Consider the following 18,917-nt stretch of genomic DNA (forward strand, 5'->3'; position numbering starts at 1 on the left):
ACGAGAAACTATTAAAAAATGTGTACATTTCTTCAATAACCGCATGCAACCCCATGCCCCTTTATTTATTTATTTCGGGAAAGAAAATGAAAATTACAAGGAACAAAATTGAAGTATGAAGTCCAACTAAATGAAGTAACTTATCTACGGAAAACCAATAATCTTGCTGAGTCCCGAGAAGAAGGAGGGAGAACTAGGAGGCTTGGGAGGTGCCTTCCGCTGACACAGATATTCCTCCAACATCTCTTTGGTGGACCTCGCGGACAAGGGATGAAAATGCGAACCCCACTCTTTAAGAAAACCTTTCACCAAAACCAATTTCTCCTCTTCATCCATGCTGCTCCATTTATCTTGGGCCTGTTCTTCGTTCAGGCCCATATACTCGCACATCTCTCCGAATAGGAGCTTTCTGCTCTGGCTCATGGCCTCCTCCGCCTTCACCGAATGCGCGTTCATTCTCGCAACCCTAACCGCAAGTTCGGACGCCAGTGCAGCGTCGCTGATGCCGCCGTCACCAGCGGCGGTGCACGAGATTCGTGTGGCGAGCTTGTGGGTGGAGAGAGTGATGGACGAGACGGAGTAGGAGAAAGGGAAGGTGAGCTGAATTTTCAAAGCCATTTGAATGGATGAATTGAATTGATATGTTGTTGTTTCGGAGTGGAGAAATTGGAGGTCTATGTAGCAAGGTAAGTTTCCTTTTTGTGGATTTAAGAATTGCTTTATGCTATTTACAAAACTCAATTATATAATTTAAAAATATATTTTTATATTATGCAATCTAAATTTAATATTTTAAATACATATTTTAACTATATCATTCAAGTTTCCACACGTTCTGTTGTTATTTAAAATATATGTATTTTAGATTTTTCCAATAGTCCATGAAATTACATAAAGAAATTTTGAAAATGAAGAAAGAACAAAGCCTTGTTATACCAAAAAATAATTACACATTGTTTTAATGAAATACACTGGTGCAACATGAAAATTTTAAAATTTAAAATTCTAAGTGTTGAATAAGACTGTCATCTTAAGAATAAAAAAAAGCTTTTCAATCTTAATTTAATATTTTCAGTTGTATGAAATTGTAGTATTCGGTTAGATCAATAACGGATAGAAAATTGATATGAGATAATTGAAAAAATGGTTGTTATGTTTTAGTAAAATATCGTAGATTAACTTTTTAGTTACATAAAAATAGGTAATAACTAAATTATTTAAATTTATTGTTATATTATTCTGAAAATAAAGATGTTATCGTTATTATTTAAATTTATTGTAATATTATTATGAAGAAAAAAAATATATGATTGAAAAATATATAATTGACATTATTTAATCTGGTTTGATATTATCATGAATACAAAAGATAAGAATATTATTATTTAAAATTATTATAATATTCTTATGATGATAAACTCTATAAATAAGATGTGACTCTTCAAAAAATCAAGAGAAGTAGTATTCTGTGCAAAAACATACTGCTCTTGTTGATTTGATATATAATTACAAAAGGATTATCTCGAAACCACTTTCAAACTTTTGACATTGAGAACATAAATTATTATAATTAATAATTATTTAAAATATAATATAATCAGACTTTTAATAATTAGGTATAATTAAAGTTTATAAAATGAATCAATACAACACTATAACTTTGAGATATCATCTTAAATTTGTTATTATTTTTAACTATAGTTTATTTCTTAATTTTATATCAAAGTAAACTTATAAATTTTTAAGTTTTCTTAAACTACACACTGATTTTCTATCACTCCGTTTATAGTTTTGTTTTGAAAACATAAAATATATTCTCAATATTTGTACATTATATTTTAAAAAGTTTATTTTAATTTGAAATATGTTAAGTTGTAAATTTAATTTCAGTACTGAAAATCGTTTTGTCATCTTTGAATCTCTAACATTTTCTTAATATTTGTTTTCAGTCTGCATTATTAAGTTTAGTTACTCCAGTATTTATATAATTAAAAAGTTAAAAATATCAATTAAGATAATAAAATAGTTTAAATAAAAATAACAAATTATTTTTAAACATGCAATTTAACTAAGTAATATATTTATTATTTTCTATAAATAAATAATTGTACACAATTCATTTTTTATTTTTTAATAAATTATTAATAATTTTTTTTACTTTAGTATTTGTTAACGTTGAATTCACTAATCTAATTTTAATATATTTTCCTCTTTAAAATGTTATTTTTACAAATAGTTATGGAATTATTAAGTAAAACATGTTTATAACGCCGGTAACAACCATCAAGAGAAAAGAAACGAAATTAAACCAAAATTTAGAAGGCCGTTCTAGTCAGCGGCACAGCGGCAAGAACATGAGCATGAGCACTGTAAATTACAGCAGCATCTCAACGTTAAAGCCATCTTTTGCTTCTTCACTCTTTCATCGCCGCTTATCTCCATTTATTTCTCCTCATTCTGCTCTCTGCTTCTCCGGTGTGTTACCTCCTCACTCACATCGCTTTTCCTTTTTCTTCTCTTCCAATGGCCACGCAAATTCCGCTTTCCATAGTTTGCAGAGAAGCACATTTAGGTTATATTTGTTGTGAGAACAGAAGATCTACCGAAGCAGGATTCAAAGAATTAGGAAACAAATAGTTGAATATTGCAACCTATTGATTTGATTCAACTGTAACAATCTACTGATAATTGTTGAATTGCATGTTGATTTAGATTTCCTGCAATCGCTCGCTCTCGATGCGATTTCATGTGCATAACTCATTCTTTAGTGAATTACTAGTTCGGAACACTTATGATTAAGGTTTTTGTTTTTATTTTGATGTTATCGTTTTGACTCTCGCTTGGATTCTGATGCTATATATGTTTCTTTTGTTTCCCTTTCTGTTGTGTTGTGTGAATGTTTTTTAGGCTTGTCAGAGACTATGGATTGTGGTGGTGGCGGGGTCCATGTGTGTTTCCATTGCACCGTTGCAAAACCATTCACCTGGTTCGTATTGAAATTAAACTCACTTTCAGTCAACACACTGTTTCCGGTGTGAACTTGAAGCTGACATGTTATATATTTCATTATCAAGTACATTTTAAGATTGAACTATGCAAATCAAGATATTACCAACTTATAAAACGCATATGTCCAGGTTAGGCACGGACAGGGGATCCACAATGTGGAGGGAGATAAGGACTACGATGCATACATGAAGTCTGAATATTTTGATGCGCATATTACGCCATTAGGCTGGCAAGAGGTAAAGCACCACAAACTTATTGTGTGAAACATGCTCAGAAGGGAGAAGCTTATATGTCATGATGTAGTTTAGAGAAGATTCTTTAGTGTTATGAATGTGTAGTATTTTTTACTGCTGACAGGTTGACAATTTGCGAAAACATGTCTGTGATTCTGGGACTATGAAGAGGATTGATCTAGTCATAGTATCTCCTTTATTGAGGTATCAATATGCGTTTGCTTCTTTAGTGTGCGACTTAAATGCTTTTGTATGGATTGAGAAACTGTGTCTCTTTATTCTTGAAAGAGTACTTAATTTCTAAACTATTGTACCAAAAAAAACTGCTGAAGATCAGGAAATTATTCATTTTTCATTTTCACAAATTTCCCATGTCATGTGAGGTTGGCATGCTATTTCTTTCTTTTGATTTTTGTTTTTTGGTTTAGACCTCCTCTGTGTTTTTTGGGAACTTTTTTTCATATGGAAACACTGCACTATTTTGCAGTGTAAACTGCTCTGTTTTTATATTTGTCATATCTGCATTGTGCAGCATGATCAGCTTTTATTGATTGATGAATGTGATGGACTGTGGTTGTGTCTAACTACTATGAAGCAACATCAGATAGTTTATGCGGGGAATATGAGTTCCTTTAATATCAAATAGCAATCATGCTTAATTAAGTTACAAGTACATCAAATTTGAATATTTTCAATTGAGTTCCTATTAAAATTATTTGTTTTATTGAGTGTCCAAATTCTTTTTATTTTTATCCAAATACTTTACTCTGTCAACGGGATAGTGTGACCGTCACTTCCCTCTTCCTCTCTCCAGCTTATCAATCAACTCCTCATTTTCCTTTCCAATCTCCTCCAGCTTTCCAGTCAACTCACTCTTGGCAAGTTGGAGGAGATTGAAGAAGAAAGGAATGAGTCGGGAGGATGAAAGTATGGTCACATCATTTCGTTGATGATACAATGAAACGACTGGGTACTTAAGTAAAATTAAAAAAATATTTTGGACATTCAATAGAACAAAATGTTTTAGTAGGAACTGAAATGAAAATATATAAATTTATGAGATACTTAAAAACTTAGTTAACCCTAAAAATTATTATGCTAACTTGTTCCTGTTATGGAATGTGGTTGTATTAGTTGAATAAAGCTGTGTTCTAGGTTCATGTACTTCGTATTGGAATGTTCGTTCTTATGAATTGTCTGAAATGCCATAATATGTAAGGTTTTAGGACACTACAAACTGCTGTTGGAGTGTTTGGAGGTGAGGGTTACACAAATAGAACAGATGTGGTACCTCTTATGGTGGAAAATGCTGGAAACAGCAGTCGTGCTGCAATTTCGAGTCTGAATTGCCCTCCCATTGTTGCTGTTGAACTTTGTCGGGAACGTTTGGTATGTCAATTTACAATCTAACCTTTTCTCTCTATTGACACTAAGACATTCTTCTAGGAGACAGTTACATATCGTATTGATACATGCATGTACTACAGCGAAATTTCATTCTCTTTCTCGGCTTGGGCAAGTCACAAAAAATGGATATCTTGTAACTAAAAGGGGGTGAGAAGAATTCAAAATGTTATTACTTCCCAGTCAATAGACCTATTCTCGCATTGCATGTTAGGCACTGAGATTGAAGGATGGAGCAAGAGGAATATTTAAATTCAGGTTTTTGTGCATTGAAAATAAGTCCAGACTGCCATTAGATGTTGAACTTTAGACACAATAGACAGACAGCCAACATTGAGGCTGGTTTCATGCATGCATGTATCAAATACTATATCTGTTATTGCTGTGGTTGTTATTGAGATCTCACATTGATTATAGATGAATGGCGAAAGTAAAGCTTATAAAGGCTTAGTCAATCCTCACATGATGAACTGCTTTTGGGCTTAAGTTAGGCATAGCTCAAATTCTAGATGGTGTCAAAGTCTGTCATTGATCACAACCCTTAACTACCAAAATGCGACTTTCCTAGTGCAATACATCTTTGCGTTCCAAATGTTGAAGTTTAGATGCACTGAACTTTAGACGGCCAACAACATTGAGGCTGATTTCACATGTGTCTAATACTATATCTTTTATTATCATTATAAAATAATGTTTCTCTCTATTAGTTCCATGCAACGATTACCATAATAGAAATTGTTTTCTATCCCAATTGTTAGCTTCTTTCATAAGCTAGGTAACAATTAATCTACCACTTAACTCTGTTTTTTTTAACAGATGTATAAATCTACACAAGTCCACTTTGTTTTCAGTTTTAAGAAATGAATTTCAAATTATTCAAATCCTTTTCTTTTTGCTAATAATTCCCTTCAAAAAATGATAATTCTAACTATATTTTCTTTTGTACTCTGATGGTGTGTTTGATGAGATTTAATCTATCTAGGCCACAATTCAAAGGCATACTGCTGCATGATGGAAAAGCTTGGCAAACTTTAGTCATAGCAGGTGTTGCTAGTTGGCGTTTACAGAAATCGAATAAAATGATTTTGATTTTTTATTTCTAATAAAGACTTGAATGAAAAAAAATGTGAAATATCCTGTTCAACAAACTTTGATATTTTTCTATAAAAGTTTTAGATTATTACAAGGTCATTGGATAATTGATGTATAAAAATATGAATCACAAATTAAATTTAAATTTGGGTTGCATATAAAATCACTAATAAGGTTAAAGGTTGCTTCTTCATTTACTTTTCCCCCCTAAATATTGTCAGAAGTTGTATTTTATGTTTATACACAATATTAGTACATCATTTAGTTTTTATGTAAGCTTCTTTAAGCTTGTTATTGAGGTCATCATATGAACCTCTACAGATTTCTGCATATGTTTTCTCATGCAGGGGGTTCATCCCTGCGACAAAAGAAGAAGCATCAGCGAGTATCGTTCTCTTTTTCCTGCAATTGATTTTTCACAGGCAAGTACCTATAATTTTTCACGTAACCAAATTCTGGCAAATTATAATTTGTTCTCTTAGGGTTTTGCCCAGTCACTTTTATTTTCTTTTCAGATCGACAGTAATGAGGATACTTGGTGGAAGACCGATGTTAGAGAGACCGAAGAAGAACTTGCAGCTAGAGGGCTGAAGTTCATGAACTGGTACGATTAGTTACTGGGAATTTTTATGTTATACTTTTTGTTCCCCCAGGGCTTTACTTATCCTGACCAACTCCTTCAACCCCACCAATTGCTAGATTAAACATGACTACAAGAACACTATATCCAACCTGCAGAATATAATGCTATTCACATTTAACATTTCCAAATGACAAAGATTATAGCCAGGTGAATCTAATTAAAAAAAAACTTTATCTCCCTTATTGTGCATAATAACCACGACCGAGAAGCGGGAGAGAGCACCCTATTTGTGTGATCACTTAGTAGTAGGAGCCGTGCATTGGAGGAACACATCCAAGTCTTAGAGGTATCTGAGGACCACCTTTTCAGACATTGGTCTTTGAGACCTTGTGTGAGAACAACTTGCATAAAGAGTCATTCGTAGTAGATGTGAATCATGAGATTACTCCATGCATTTTTCGAAAAGTAAGCTGGCCTTATCTTCCTATTGTGAACTATATCAGTTGGTAAAATATTAATGTCCAATTTGCTGCATGACCTTCTGATACTGTATTACCCTATACTGATATTTTAGCAAGGACCTAACCTCCTCGCCGTTACCTAAATAAAAAATTACTACTCAGCTATAGAATTTGGGAATTACACTAGAATAGTACAATTGAACTTATATGTTTTACAAAGTCAATACTTGGCTTTGTAGTCGTTAATACACTAGAATAGTATATATCTCTGTGATAGAAAGATAAGATCAAGTTGCCTTTCCTGAATTCATGTTGCCATCACGTCTAGTATTTTTAGTTGGTACTGGAAACTGCTGAGTATTGTGTGAATCTTCTCTAAGGGGCTGTCACGGGAATCGTTAGTGTCTATTACATTTTTGTGAAAAATAAATAGATAACTTCTTGCTGACTGTTTTATGTTATTGGAACAGATGTATTTTAGCTATATTAATTCATATATCTAGTGATTATTGGTACTTCAAGATTTATGCAATTTTTGTTTAGAAAAGCACAAAAAAAAAAAAAATCTTTTTTCCTGTAACTTTGCATTCCTCGTGTTTGTAACTAGAATTTGCTATCAAATACCTTTTTTTCACACATTCCACCAAATACGAAGTTGTATATCTTTTAATTATCGATAGTTATCTTTATGTAATTTTTCCTTTAGAAAAAACAATGTTTTTTTTTCCTTATAACTTCTATATCTTTTAATTATCGATAGTTATCTTTATGTAATTTTTCCTTTAGAAAAAACAATGTTTTTTTTTTCCTTATAACTTCGATGATTTTTATCTAACTGGAAATTTCCATCCAATATGTTGGGTTCATATCTGTGACTCCAACTTTACTTGTCACTCCATCACAGGTTGGGGACAAGAAAAGAGAAGGAGATAGCAATTGTGACGCATAGATCATTCTTGTTTCATACTCTATGTGCTTTTGGAAATTACAGCCATCACTTGGAGAAGAAAAAATTATCAAAGCCGTAAGTTCACCGATGTCTTGCATTGCATGTGGTTATTTGTTATTCACATCCTCTGGAGCCAACTGAGTTCATTGCTTTGATTCTTTTTAAATGAAACATATCGTTTAGTCATGGATTACTCTACAATTTAGTTCCCACCGGTTTTGTTTGCATTAGTTAAAAAAGTACTATTCCCGTTGTTTCATGTGGTGCCTTAAATTTTTAGACATGGGGTGATGTTCATGTAACTGGCGCTTCTATGTACTCTTCGTTTTTGTACAGTAGAGAATAATTGTCTGGTTTCAACAATTCTTTGCAGCTTTGCCAACTGTGAGCTTCGCTCCATGGTCATTGTTGATCGGTATGAATACATACTAAATAATTTTAAGAGCCTCCTTTCACCAGTCAGGATTTTTTATTTATTTATTTCTTACCTTGTAGTGTGACAGGATAGGATGACCACACAAATTCAGGCAAGATACCTGCAGGATGCTTAAAAGGTTCTGCAGAAACTTTCATTTGACTCAGAAAATGCACCATACGGTATTTCATATTTCCCAAATTATGCTTAAAGTTGCTTCTGAGGTACTTGTCCAACCAACTCATTTTAAATCTACTGAGTATTGGCTCATCATCATAAGTAGACAAGTTGAAAATGCTTGATTATATAAATATTTTCTAAATTTTTAATTGGTAAATCAATGTTTTTAACTGGATAAATTTAAATAAATGATTATCTATTCCTAATAAAGTTATCTATTGTAATTAAAACATAAATTATAAATATTAATGATTTAAATTACAATTTTATCGTTTATTTGTATATTTCAAATAATATAATATAATATATTAATTTTAAATAAATAGAAAAACAGGTTGTGGAACTAGACTTTTAGCTTGTCAGAATGGTGGACTGATTAGTTTAAAAATATCGATCGATCTTATAATAGGATGTTTCTTTCTGCACTCGCAACAAATTTACCAACCACCCAATTATTTGGAAAAGACTATTTTTTCCTTTTTAAAAATGACATCTACATTAGTTTTTCTAGAATATTTTCAAGTATGTTTTCCAAAATTCAGGAAATATATTTCTGGTTTTTCATAATAAAACTTTTCAGAACGTATTTATAAATTTTTAGGATTTTTTTTAAAAATAAATTTTCCATAATATATTTTTGAAGGAGTTTTCCAAAATAATAACGAATTAAATAAGACTTTTTTTATTATTTTATCTAATTGATGAACTGCAGAAAGAAACCCCCAACCCCCCCTTATTATATCAGTGGTAGGCTGATGGACCCCCCCGAATCACTTTGTTATTTGCCATTTCTAACTAATGCATAACAGTGTGGTAAATATGAAATACAATGGGCATATTACTTTTCACTTGTGATTTTTTAAATGATGCTTGATTTTGTTTTTAAATTATTACTACCCTTCTCTGCATAAATTATTTCCTAAAAACTTATCAAATCATAAATTGTTCGGAGACATGGGATGCCCGGAATATGAAAGCACAAAGCATTTGCTCATAAATCTAAAAACTTATCAAATCATAAATTGTTCGGAGAAATGCGATGCCCGAAACATGAAAGCACAAAGCATTTGCTCATAAATCTAAAAACTTATGAAATCATAAATTGTTCGGAGAAATGGGATGCTCGGAATATGAAAGCACAATGCATTTGGTATATGGATGCCAATTCCCAAATAATAAATCCAGCCTTGAGAATATCTTCGCTTCAGTTGGGCTTCAGAACATCATAGTATGACGCGGGCTTTTTCTTTTTCTTTGTCTCGCCGCAGAGTTTCTGAATAAGTTAGGAAGAACTTAAACAACAAAACATGTAGAATGACAAAATAAGTGGGGAGGCCTTATTAAAATATACGAACCTCAACTTCAGAGGCTACCCGCAGAATAGTAGCTTCCGCCCATGGTCCACCCATTATTTGCAAACCTATTGGAAGTCCCTCTTTATCGTAACCAACCTGCACACAAAACATATTAGTCCAATAAATAAACAGCATATGATAAGTATCCAGTTTATTTAGATTAACTTCTAGTTTATCGAAACTTCTCAATTGAAACAAATATTAATTTCCAAGTTACAACACTCCTTGTAAAATATTATGGAGAAGACAAAAGTTCAGCATTGATTCAATTAAGTTGATTTTAACAAATGTAAGCATCAAAATTGTTGGAGATCCCATATTGACTAGAGATTAAGATATTTCATTCTTTATAGGTGGGTAAAAACTTCATCTTATAAGTCAATTTTATAAAGTTGAGTTAAGCTTAAAGTTCGGTTTTTAACATGGTATTAGAGTCATTTAAAGTTTATCCTAACAAGAATTTTTTAGACAACTTACCTTATAGGCCAAGTTTTATGAGGTTGAGTTGGCTTTAAAGTTCATTTCTTTACAAAAATTCATTTTACTTCATGATTTATTTTATTTTATTTTCTTCTCTTATAAACCTTTGGTGAGAAATTTATCCAAACTGACTAAATATTGTTCAAAATTAGCTAAAAATGGCATTTACTTTCATAACGAAATAACAAACATTATTCATCACTGATTGATTTCACTCTCACTCACCGGGACAGAAATGGCAGGCAGTCCCAGAAGATTTGCAGGAACAACGAACTGCATAAGGTTAGCTGAAAAAAAAAACTGAGTTAAGATATGTAAAGAGACAAGTTATTATAATAAGCAGAGTAGTCGCATGACATTTTACTTCGACCGGTCAAGAATGATTTTGTTCTAACAAGGAAAAATGAATAAAGAGATCATTGTCTCAATACAAACCCAATCCGAAAATTTTAAAGATGTTCTGTACTTAGGCCTGCTCGAATGGAGTCACACAATGGTCAGTGTAAATAATTGCCACCAACATTCAACTTGAGATTCTTCAACTCATGATAAAATAGTTTATGGATTCAAAGTCTTACGGCTATAGTTGGTGACACTTTTATTTTGTTAACCTACAAGTCCAAAGATCATTAACTCATGTTCTATCAACGGACAAGTTTACTTCGGGCAATACTTACATAAATTCCTCATTCTTATTACTAAGCTCTCAAATTAAATAATAACGAATAAATTTACCTTTTTAATTCTAGGTCATTGTTAAGGCTAAGAAAACCATCCACATGTCATCGTTTGATTTAAAAACTTAACAAGGATTATAACAAAACATAAGTGCAAGTTTAGAAACTTCAGATACAGTTTTCCAATCAAAATTAAAGTCTTATCTCGTAACCCATTTAATTAAGGTCGACATTTAAGGTTTTCATTAGTTACCGGAGAAACATTAATTTTAATTAAGAGAAGACCGAAAATGCTTACAAAATTGTACTTTGTCCTTTATATTATTAGACTGGAACAGTGTATGACATTGGATATAAAATTAATTACAATGCTGCAATGGAAATCATTTCAGAAGAAAAATATCATGAAGCTGTGACTTAAAAAGGTGACGCTAATTGATTACCTGTAGTCTGCATATCTGTTTCACCACTTTTAAGAGCACTAGGAGGTATTCTGGGTGCTGTCATGCTGTTATAAACAAAAGACAGTTCAGGTGCAGTTCCTCCATATCAAGTATTCCAGCCAAAACACCAAAACCTTACATCCAAAATAAGATGTTGAATTTTTTAATTTTTTTTGTGTCAATGATCTTTGTTTTTCAGTCCTATCCTCCCGAAAATTATCCATAAATATAACCCACAAGAGCTGCCACTAATATAACAGACCTGAGACGATCATATCTGATAGGACCGTTTGTCTTTCAATCTTTTTCTTTCTTGGATGGAAGAAACATATGACTTGAGGGTAAAAATAGAAAAGAAGAACAAATGAGTCGTGGGTTCAGGTGTCTTTCCATTTAACAAAATTAACTTATTAACAATTAATATTCATCTATAAAAAAATAAGTATATTTTTTATACAATCGTGAAAATATAGCTATTTTCATACCAATAATGCCATCAAACATATATACCGTTATCCATACTGTCAAAAACTAATTTCCAAGCCATTCAAAGAATTATAGAAAAAAAGCAAACCCGCTTAAATGAACTGAATAATTGCAGGGGTCCTTTACACTAAGGAGTACTCTACCATGTTATACATACCCAGTGGTCGGAGTTACTATGACATCCACTTTCTTGAAAATCTCCATGTGGTAATACATATTCCTTCGTCTGAAACATTTACCATAAATTTTAGAATCTACATACACAATTTCTAGTATGGTTTACATTAGTCAGTCTGTTCTGACGGTTATTAATTTAAAAGATTGAAAAATGATATTTTGACACCCTTTATAAAATACAATTACTTGACATCTTTATTATAATATAATGGTATGATAATATAATACTTAAAAATTATCTTGTTAATTTAAACATTCATATTATTATATTATTATAACAAGTTTTTAAGTACTTGTATACAAAACAAAGGGTGTCAAGATATCATTACAATTGTAATATATCATTTTCCAAGGTCATGAGTAAGTACAGGAACATAAGTTTGTCATGTTTATTATAAAGTCTTCTCTCACCTGATACATTGGGCTGCAACATAATCTGCTGCTGTAAATGACCGAAAAAGAGCCAAACTTGTCCGAGTATCATATGCCAATTTTACACCTTTCCTACGGAAGCAAAAAATAGAGGAAGCCACGATAAACTTCTATAGGCACGGCCTAATATTAACGACTTTTAATAACAGACTAGAAGGTGTCTTTTAACAATTTGGACTACAAAATGAAATTACCAGGCTTCAGTATATACTCAAACATACCCGTCTTCACAATCAGGATTCAGCGAACATAAGCATTCAGAGCCAATAGAAACGACATGCGCAGTTCGCATCTCAAGAAGCTCTGGTATAACAATTTCTATCATCTTCAAATAAATATACACTACTTAGCGCTGTTTAAATCTATCATGCTAGTGTATTAAATGATAGAATGATGAACTTACTTCACAACCATGCTCCTTTGACAGTAGATTAAGTGCATCCTCGCATTTATCGGATATTTCAGTTGAATGCACGTCATTAAACCACTTCACAAGAATAAATATATTATTTAGAAAAAGTATGTCACATAAAACTGACAAAATCTATTTTGAAAGGATAAGGTAATTACCGGAGTGTACTTTCCTATTCTTAAAGATCCCAAGGCATTTGAATGGTCATTGGATGACAGAGTTGGCAAACAAGGTGGTGACTACAATAAACACAAAAATATATGCATCAAACTTACTCACTAATAGCTAAGTTTTGTATAGAGAATAAAGTATAGAAAAACACACTCGAGTTGGTTTAGTACTTCGTATGTCATATACACATCCATAACATAGAATTATAGGTCTAAAAAATATGATTTAGAAAGAGTAGCAGTACAAGGGAAGCGTAAAATGTTATTATAGGTACAGGTTTACTTGGTTATGGCTGGGACAGAGAAATTGTCAACGTCACGGTAATCTACTCTCCTAGGTTTGATACATCTCCTTTTCAGTTAGTGCTTTTAAATGACTGGGGTCAATGTTCCAAAGTTGGACCCTAGTTTTTCTTGTCACTAATTTTGTTATGAAAAAACGATTTGGCTTTATTTAATGAAAAATTACTTGAAGAGACTAACTCAATCCACAAAATTAGCTATGTAGTTCCTTCTTGAATTTAGGCTTGTGACTTAATTCAACACAATTAAACCAGTTTTTGAGATGAGAATTGTCCAAGCCTTATAAGAATTACCTTGGTCACATCTTTAGGCAATTAACGTACTCAAGGTTGCAGTTCAGGCAGCTCAAAGAGGCCATAATAAGGCAGGCTTAGGATGACTAATTAACGCAATTTTCCAACAACAACAACAAAACTTACCGGTCTTAAACTGATTCTATTTGCAGGCGATGCTCCCAACATTGCCGCATACCTGAATTATTAGGACCAAAAGATCTGTTATATATCTTTAAGAAATCAAGCCATAGTTATAAGGGTTTTATACTTGATATCAACAACCGAATTTCTAAACCAAACAGCTTGAAGTCCACATGCACGTGTAAAGTTGAGAGCAGTCAAGTGAAATGAAAGAGTTAGTCTGAAAAAGGTAGCATAAAAGAGAAAGTGAGAAGTATGCATTGCATACACTAGCATGACGTCCTCCACTGATGAAGCAATGGGACCAATAATTTCCACAGTCCCAGAATCGCATAATGACCTGTAAATAAAACCAAAACAGGTGAATGCTCCATACATAACAAATTTAGCTAGCCAAACACTACAATGTTTTCTAATACAACTAAATATTTAGTTTCCATATCCTTTTTAATTCTAACCAATTGAATAGAGAACACCAATGCCATCTGATGGTATATTGAATAAGAAGCTAAAAGATGAAAACAGAGGCATTTTCAATGTAATAGATTAAATTGTTGATTTTCCCCCTCATAGTCATGAGGTATTTGGCCCATATATTTTAAGTCTAATACAACAAACTTTCTTCAATTAGCCATAAAGGAGTTTCTTCAACATCTAGTTAACTATGTTTTCAACCATGGTTTTCTTCTTCCTTGACCAAACTTCTCAGGGTTGTCTTTGATATGAATGCCCAGGGAGAAAATAGTAATTTCATTTCACAGTCAGAATAGAAAATGGTCAAAATCCTGACCCCAACTAATAGGAATAGGATCACAAATCATAATTGTTGCTACAATGTTGTACAAAAGTACAAAAAATAACTTTTTTGAAGCGCAAATACTAGACATAAAGAGCTAGTAATGATTGATCCATCGCATAGTACAAGAAATTACCCCTCCATGCTTGTCCGCCCATATGTCGTCTTCAATCCCACCACACCACAAAGGGAAGAAGGAATACGGATTGAACCTGCCGTTTTCCAAAAATTTTAAAAATATATTGCATAAAAAATTTGCCAAAAAATTAGTTTAATACATTAGATTTGTACAACCTCCACCATCAGTTCCCAAAGCAGCAGAACATATTCCAGAAGCAACAATTGCAGCTGGACCTGAAGAAGATCCACCAGTATACCGATCAGGTGCATGAGGATTTCTTGCAGTTCTGCAACTCAAGAAAAATCAGTTGAGTAATCAACGGAGGTAGATTCTGATGAACACAAGAAAATACAAGCAAACCAAAACAGTTTTCAATGTTATGTAAGATTCACGGAAATTACTGGTGTGGAAAACTATCCTTTAATTCCTAGAGGCCTTTGACACGTGTCCTTGTGATAGAAACTTCTTCTCAGTTCACATAACTAGGGAATCAGGCCCAGTAATTGCATAAAACTGAGAAAGAAATAACAGAAAACAAAGAAGAAAAGACAATGCAGGTCATTTGACAGGCCTTTAACCTCACATCCAATTCCGCACTCAACTCCTGTTTACCACCCCAACCTCACTCCCTTCCTTACTTTTAGTCCCTTCAACAGATTCCTTACCTGCCCCTAACTGTCACATTGGCAGATTCCCTTACCCATGCTCTCTTCATTTTAAACGAGGGTGCAATCCCCTGCTACTCTTCTACTTCTTTATATAATAATTGACACAACTTCGTTATGAGACAGAGTCTATGATGTTGCCATATCACATTTTGTACCTTTCAATAATGTTTCTTGTGTTTCAAACAAAAAAGATGAAAAACAAGTGAAGTGAATGACAACACAAAGACATTTGTTAACATATTAGATAAATATATGGAAAGAAGGAAGAATGGGCTAAATTTAAAACCTGTAAATATATTAGGAAAAGCAAGAAAAAATCATTATGCAGATAGTGACATCAAGATTTAAATTAACATATTATAAACTTACCCATAATTAGGATTATTTCCTGTTGTACCCATTCCTAACTCATGCATATTTGCTTTCCCTACGAATATGACACCGCAGCTTCGCAGTCTTGAAACACAGACTGCATCCTTCTTTACAGTACGTACCTCATGCATCCATGTCGATGCTCCTGTCATCATCAGAAGAAAATTCAAAGGCTTTTTTCAATTACTTGGACAAAATATGATGCCAAGATATACATGAACTTAGACGGGATATACTTACCCTTAGATGGATGAGGATAACAATCTATGTCATCTTTGATGGCCATAAAAATTCCATCCAATATCGACAATGGATTTCCTACATGATCAAAGTCCAAGAATATAACTTGCGTAACTGTGTGTCTGTTCCCACCATGTCTCAACATAATCATGTGTGAAAGATTTAGACCGTAAGCATCAGAATCATACAGGATTACCTGCTTCAAACCTCTGAGTAGATGCTGCCGCCTGCTCTCGGACTTCCTCAGCCACAAAGGATATCAATAGTGGTATAGGAGGTTTATTTCCTCCATTCTCCTCTATAATGGAGATTATGTGCTCGGCAACCTATAAATTCCAAGCGAAATTGTTTCATTTTACAATTTAATTTGAATAAAGAGAAGACAAAACTGTACTCAGTTGATAGCAACAAAATGTGACATACCAAGGATGGGGTTACTTTTCTAGATCGATAAGCATGAGCATAGTCGCGTATTTTCCAGTACCGAAAGGATGCATGTGAATTTTCCAAAAATTCAGCAGCATCATAATGTGGAAGACACTTCAAGGCAGACACAACTCGATCTTCAGGTCTCCCATCTTCTTCAAGGACAACATCACCAGGTTCCGTTTCTAAAGTAACATTACAAACATCAAGGAGGGTTATATAATAAGCAAGCATCCTCGAATGTAACGCAAATAATTTGACACAATTACTAATATCCATTATTATCTAAGGGAAATTTGTTCCTCCTATCCCATTCTAATTGTCTCAAAAAACTTCAAATTTAAGTAAATCCAACATATAAACCCACCAACAATTTAAGCATACAATTATACTATTAAGACTGCAATATTGAAAAGAAGCAATTCATTCACAGATGAGGAGAGGGAGCCACCTTGAGGTGGATATTCAGGCTTAAACATGGGTTCCTCAGGAATCACAGTGTGCTGCAATATCTGTGATAATAAGAAAGAAAAATAAACGGACAACATATAGTCAATTTGCAATGCTACTGTCGAGAACACGCAACTGAAGTATTGTTCATAAACAACAATGACAAAATGAAACAAAACACATTTAACCATGAGACATTAGTCACTAATTTCAGCTACAAAACACACACCTGGTCAATTTTATTTTGCTTCTTCAAAACATTAATGATGATAGGGCCGATCAGCGGAAGTTCAAGTATCCTCACAAATAATCTAAACACAAACCCAGTCAAATGCGGAGCTGCAAGAAATAAATAAACAAACAAAAGAAAGAAAGAAAATGGAATCAGATGTTAGTATCAGAAACTGCAAATTCAGCTTGATTGCAGAATAAGCGAGTTAAATTACCTTGAACCACTTCACGTTCGTACTTAATTGAGGACAAGTCAACGTCCTCAGCCGGCAACATTACACGTTTTTTCCCCATCTTCAGAGATTTCGAAACACCGACGATCCTCTTCTTTCAACTTCGTAACTGAATTCAAACCTTGAAAAATAAAACGAAACAAGTAAATTGGAATCGGCGGGAGAAGAAACGACGAAAGCGAAAAAGGAAGTAGGAAATTGCAATTGCAGAGCGAAACCTATTAAATTGTGATTTGAGCGATGAAGTAAAGAAAGTGATCGTAACCTTTTTCATTTGTAGGGAAGCGTCGATGGTTCTGTGAGTTCGGCCATGTCACTGTCTTGTGGATGTTGTTTCATAAATGCTCTTATCACAAAAACCACGTTTCCATATTCAAATCTTTCTTACGGTTGGTGAAACCAACTAATCTATTAAAGTCGTGTACCTTGGCTTTGAGTGTTGTAAATTCTACATAACATAAAGACCTGTAATCTATATAATATAAACATCTATATATTATATAATTATATAAATTAATAAAAATGTTTTTTCATAGTTAATTCAAAAAAAAATATTATTTATTTTCATAATCATAATAAAATTTTATATAATAAATTTAAAATTTTAAAAAAATTAATGTAATTTTTTTTTTAAAACTATATTACAATAATTTGAATTATAAAAATCTAACAAATATTTTTTAAATTAAAATTTTACCTTCTACCGTATTAATAGAAACTATATAATATTTAGTATTCAATACGTATAATTTAAAAGACGTGTTTATAAAATTAAAACTTTATCTTCTACCGTATTGTATGAGAGTATTATATGAGTATAATATTTAATACGTATAATTTAAAATACGTGTTAAAAACTTATAGCTTATAAATATGAGGTTAAATTCTTAGTTATTTTAGAATTACCTCAAATATAATTTTTAATCCCCATAAAATAATTGTGTTTTGATTTTGGTAGTGCAGTATTTAACCAAAAGTTAATTCAGTATTTCAAATATAATATCAGTAAAAAGTTATATATTAGGAAAAAAAAAATTCAGCAGGATAAGTAATACGAACCAAAATTTTAAATTTTAAATTTAAAAAATCATAAATCAAAATTCATAATTCATAATTTTAGAAAAACTAAAAACAATGTCAAATTTGACCTAATAAAAGAATAGAAACTAAAATTTTGAAGTAATATAAACATGAGTAAGACTTTATATTATACTTAATATTCATATTCATGTATCTGTCTTCAAATATTTTTTAAACTTGCATTTAGTGAACTTAACTAATTTAGCCGCAAATACAATGTTTTCTTAAAAATACATTGGTTAATATAATAAATTTATGTTAATTATTGTCAACATCAGAAGTGTCTGTATATGGTTAATTGTCGTGTTCCATGTTTGTTATCCATATGCTGCATGATATCGACCTTCTCCCTAAAATGCAAGGAACTTATATTCAATAATAAGAATAAAATATATTTTTGTCCATAAGATTCTGAAACACTAATTAAGTTTTACATAATGGTTGATTTTTTAGATCTAATATCCATTAAATAAATAATTTTCTAGATATATAAGTAAGTATAAAATTTATTTTATAAATATATTTTATAAGATTAAATTAGGTTAAAGTTTATTTAAAGATAGTATTAAAATTATTTAAAATCATTTTTAAAGAAAAATAATTAGACGTATTATGTGGTCATT

At 32.1% G+C, this 18,917-nt stretch overlaps 3 protein-coding genes across 16 annotated transcripts; 1 reads left to right on the plus strand and 2 right to left on the minus strand.

Annotated features, from left to right (window-relative positions):
- Positions 1 to 27: 27 nt before the first annotated feature.
- Positions 28 to 618, minus strand: LOC137833582 (uncharacterized). Its single transcript, XM_068641923.2, has one exon. The coding sequence runs from the start codon at positions 616 to 618 to the stop codon at positions 145 to 147; it is 474 nt and encodes a 157-aa protein (XP_068498024.2). The 3' UTR covers positions 28 to 144.
- Positions 547 to 8,510, plus strand: LOC137832724 (Phosphoglycerate mutase family protein). 10 transcript variants are annotated; one of them, XM_090304162.1, is made up of 10 exons: positions 547 to 686; positions 2,908 to 2,986; positions 3,138 to 3,245; positions 3,367 to 3,446; positions 4,462 to 4,631; positions 6,086 to 6,160; positions 6,254 to 6,342; positions 7,687 to 7,806; positions 8,105 to 8,146; positions 8,227 to 8,510. In XM_090304162.1, exons 5-10 carry the CDS (start codon positions 4,539 to 4,541, stop codon positions 8,237 to 8,239), a joined length of 432 nt encoding a protein of 143 aa, XP_090160288.1. In that variant the 5' UTR covers positions 547 to 686; positions 2,908 to 2,986; positions 3,138 to 3,245; positions 3,367 to 3,446; positions 4,462 to 4,538; the 3' UTR covers positions 8,240 to 8,510. The 10 variants fall into 10 exon arrangements, 8 of the variants coding, with proteins under 8 accessions (XP_090160288.1, XP_090160285.1, XP_068497138.2 ...); XM_090304159.1 differs by having other exon boundaries at positions 4,469 to 4,631; XM_068641037.2 differs by lacking the exon at positions 547 to 686 and adding an exon at positions 2,284 to 2,475 and having other exon boundaries at positions 4,469 to 4,631.
- A 785-nt stretch (positions 8,511 to 9,295) lies between these two features.
- On the minus strand, positions 9,296 to 17,664 carry FAAH (fatty acid amide hydrolase). 5 transcript variants are annotated; one of them, XR_016521885.1, is made up of 21 exons: positions 17,480 to 17,661; positions 17,197 to 17,335; positions 16,980 to 17,089; positions 16,752 to 16,812; positions 16,298 to 16,485; positions 16,071 to 16,200; positions 15,875 to 15,952; positions 15,632 to 15,779; positions 14,768 to 14,880; positions 14,610 to 14,685; positions 13,946 to 14,017; positions 13,681 to 13,732; positions 12,947 to 13,027; positions 12,780 to 12,863; positions 12,598 to 12,679; positions 12,356 to 12,448; positions 11,925 to 11,993; positions 11,282 to 11,346; positions 10,387 to 10,448; positions 9,682 to 9,777; positions 9,296 to 9,599 (listed from the first exon to the last, which is right to left on the minus strand). XR_016521885.1 is itself a non-coding variant. In XM_068641032.2 (21 exons), the coding sequence occupies exons 2-21, from the start codon at positions 17,273 to 17,275 to the stop codon at positions 9,531 to 9,533; spliced, it is 1,830 nt and encodes a 609-aa protein (XP_068497133.2). In that variant the 5' UTR covers positions 17,276 to 17,335; positions 17,480 to 17,664; the 3' UTR covers positions 9,296 to 9,530. The 5 variants fall into 5 exon arrangements, 3 of the variants coding, with proteins under 3 accessions (XP_068497133.2, XP_068497134.2, XP_090160291.1); XR_016521886.1 differs by having other exon boundaries at positions 17,433 to 17,558; XM_068641032.2 differs by having other exon boundaries at positions 12,598 to 12,701; positions 17,480 to 17,664.
- Positions 17,665 to 18,917: the final 1,253 nt, after the last annotated feature.

Source organism: Phaseolus vulgaris, chromosome 6 (assembly GCF_051622355.1).
Source record: "Phaseolus vulgaris cultivar YP4 chromosome 6, ASM5162235v1, whole genome shotgun sequence".
Taxonomy (NCBI): domain Eukaryota; kingdom Viridiplantae; phylum Streptophyta; class Magnoliopsida; order Fabales; family Fabaceae; genus Phaseolus; species Phaseolus vulgaris.

Bases quoted from the DNA above. Each gene is read 5' to 3' on its own strand.
- FAAH (XM_068641032.2), bottom strand. From the start codon at position 17,275: ATGGGGAAAAAACGTGTAATGTTGCCGGCTGAGGACGTTGACTTGTCC. The intron at 17,090-17,196 runs GTAATTTAACTC...TATTTCTTGCAG, and splicing joins CGAACGTGAAGTGGTTCAAG to CTCCGCATTTGACTGGGTTT. The intron at 16,201-16,297 runs GTATGTCACATT...TGGAATTTATAG, and splicing joins GAAAAGTAACCCCATCCTTG to GTTGCCGAGCACATAATCTC.
- LOC137832724 (XM_090304158.1), top strand. From the start codon at position 2,897: ATGTTTTTTAGGCTTGTCAGAGACTATGGATTGTGGTGGTGGCGGGGT. The intron at 4,632-6,085 runs GTATGTCAATTT...TTTCTCATGCAG, and splicing joins AACTTTGTCGGGAACGTTTG to GGGGTTCATCCCTGCGACAA. The intron at 6,343-7,686 runs GTACGATTAGTT...ACTCCATCACAG, and splicing joins GGGCTGAAGTTCATGAACTG to GTTGGGGACAAGAAAAGAGA.
- LOC137833582 (XM_068641923.2), bottom strand. From the start codon at position 618: ATGGCTTTGAAAATTCAGCTCACCTTCCCTTTCTCCTACTCCGTCTCG.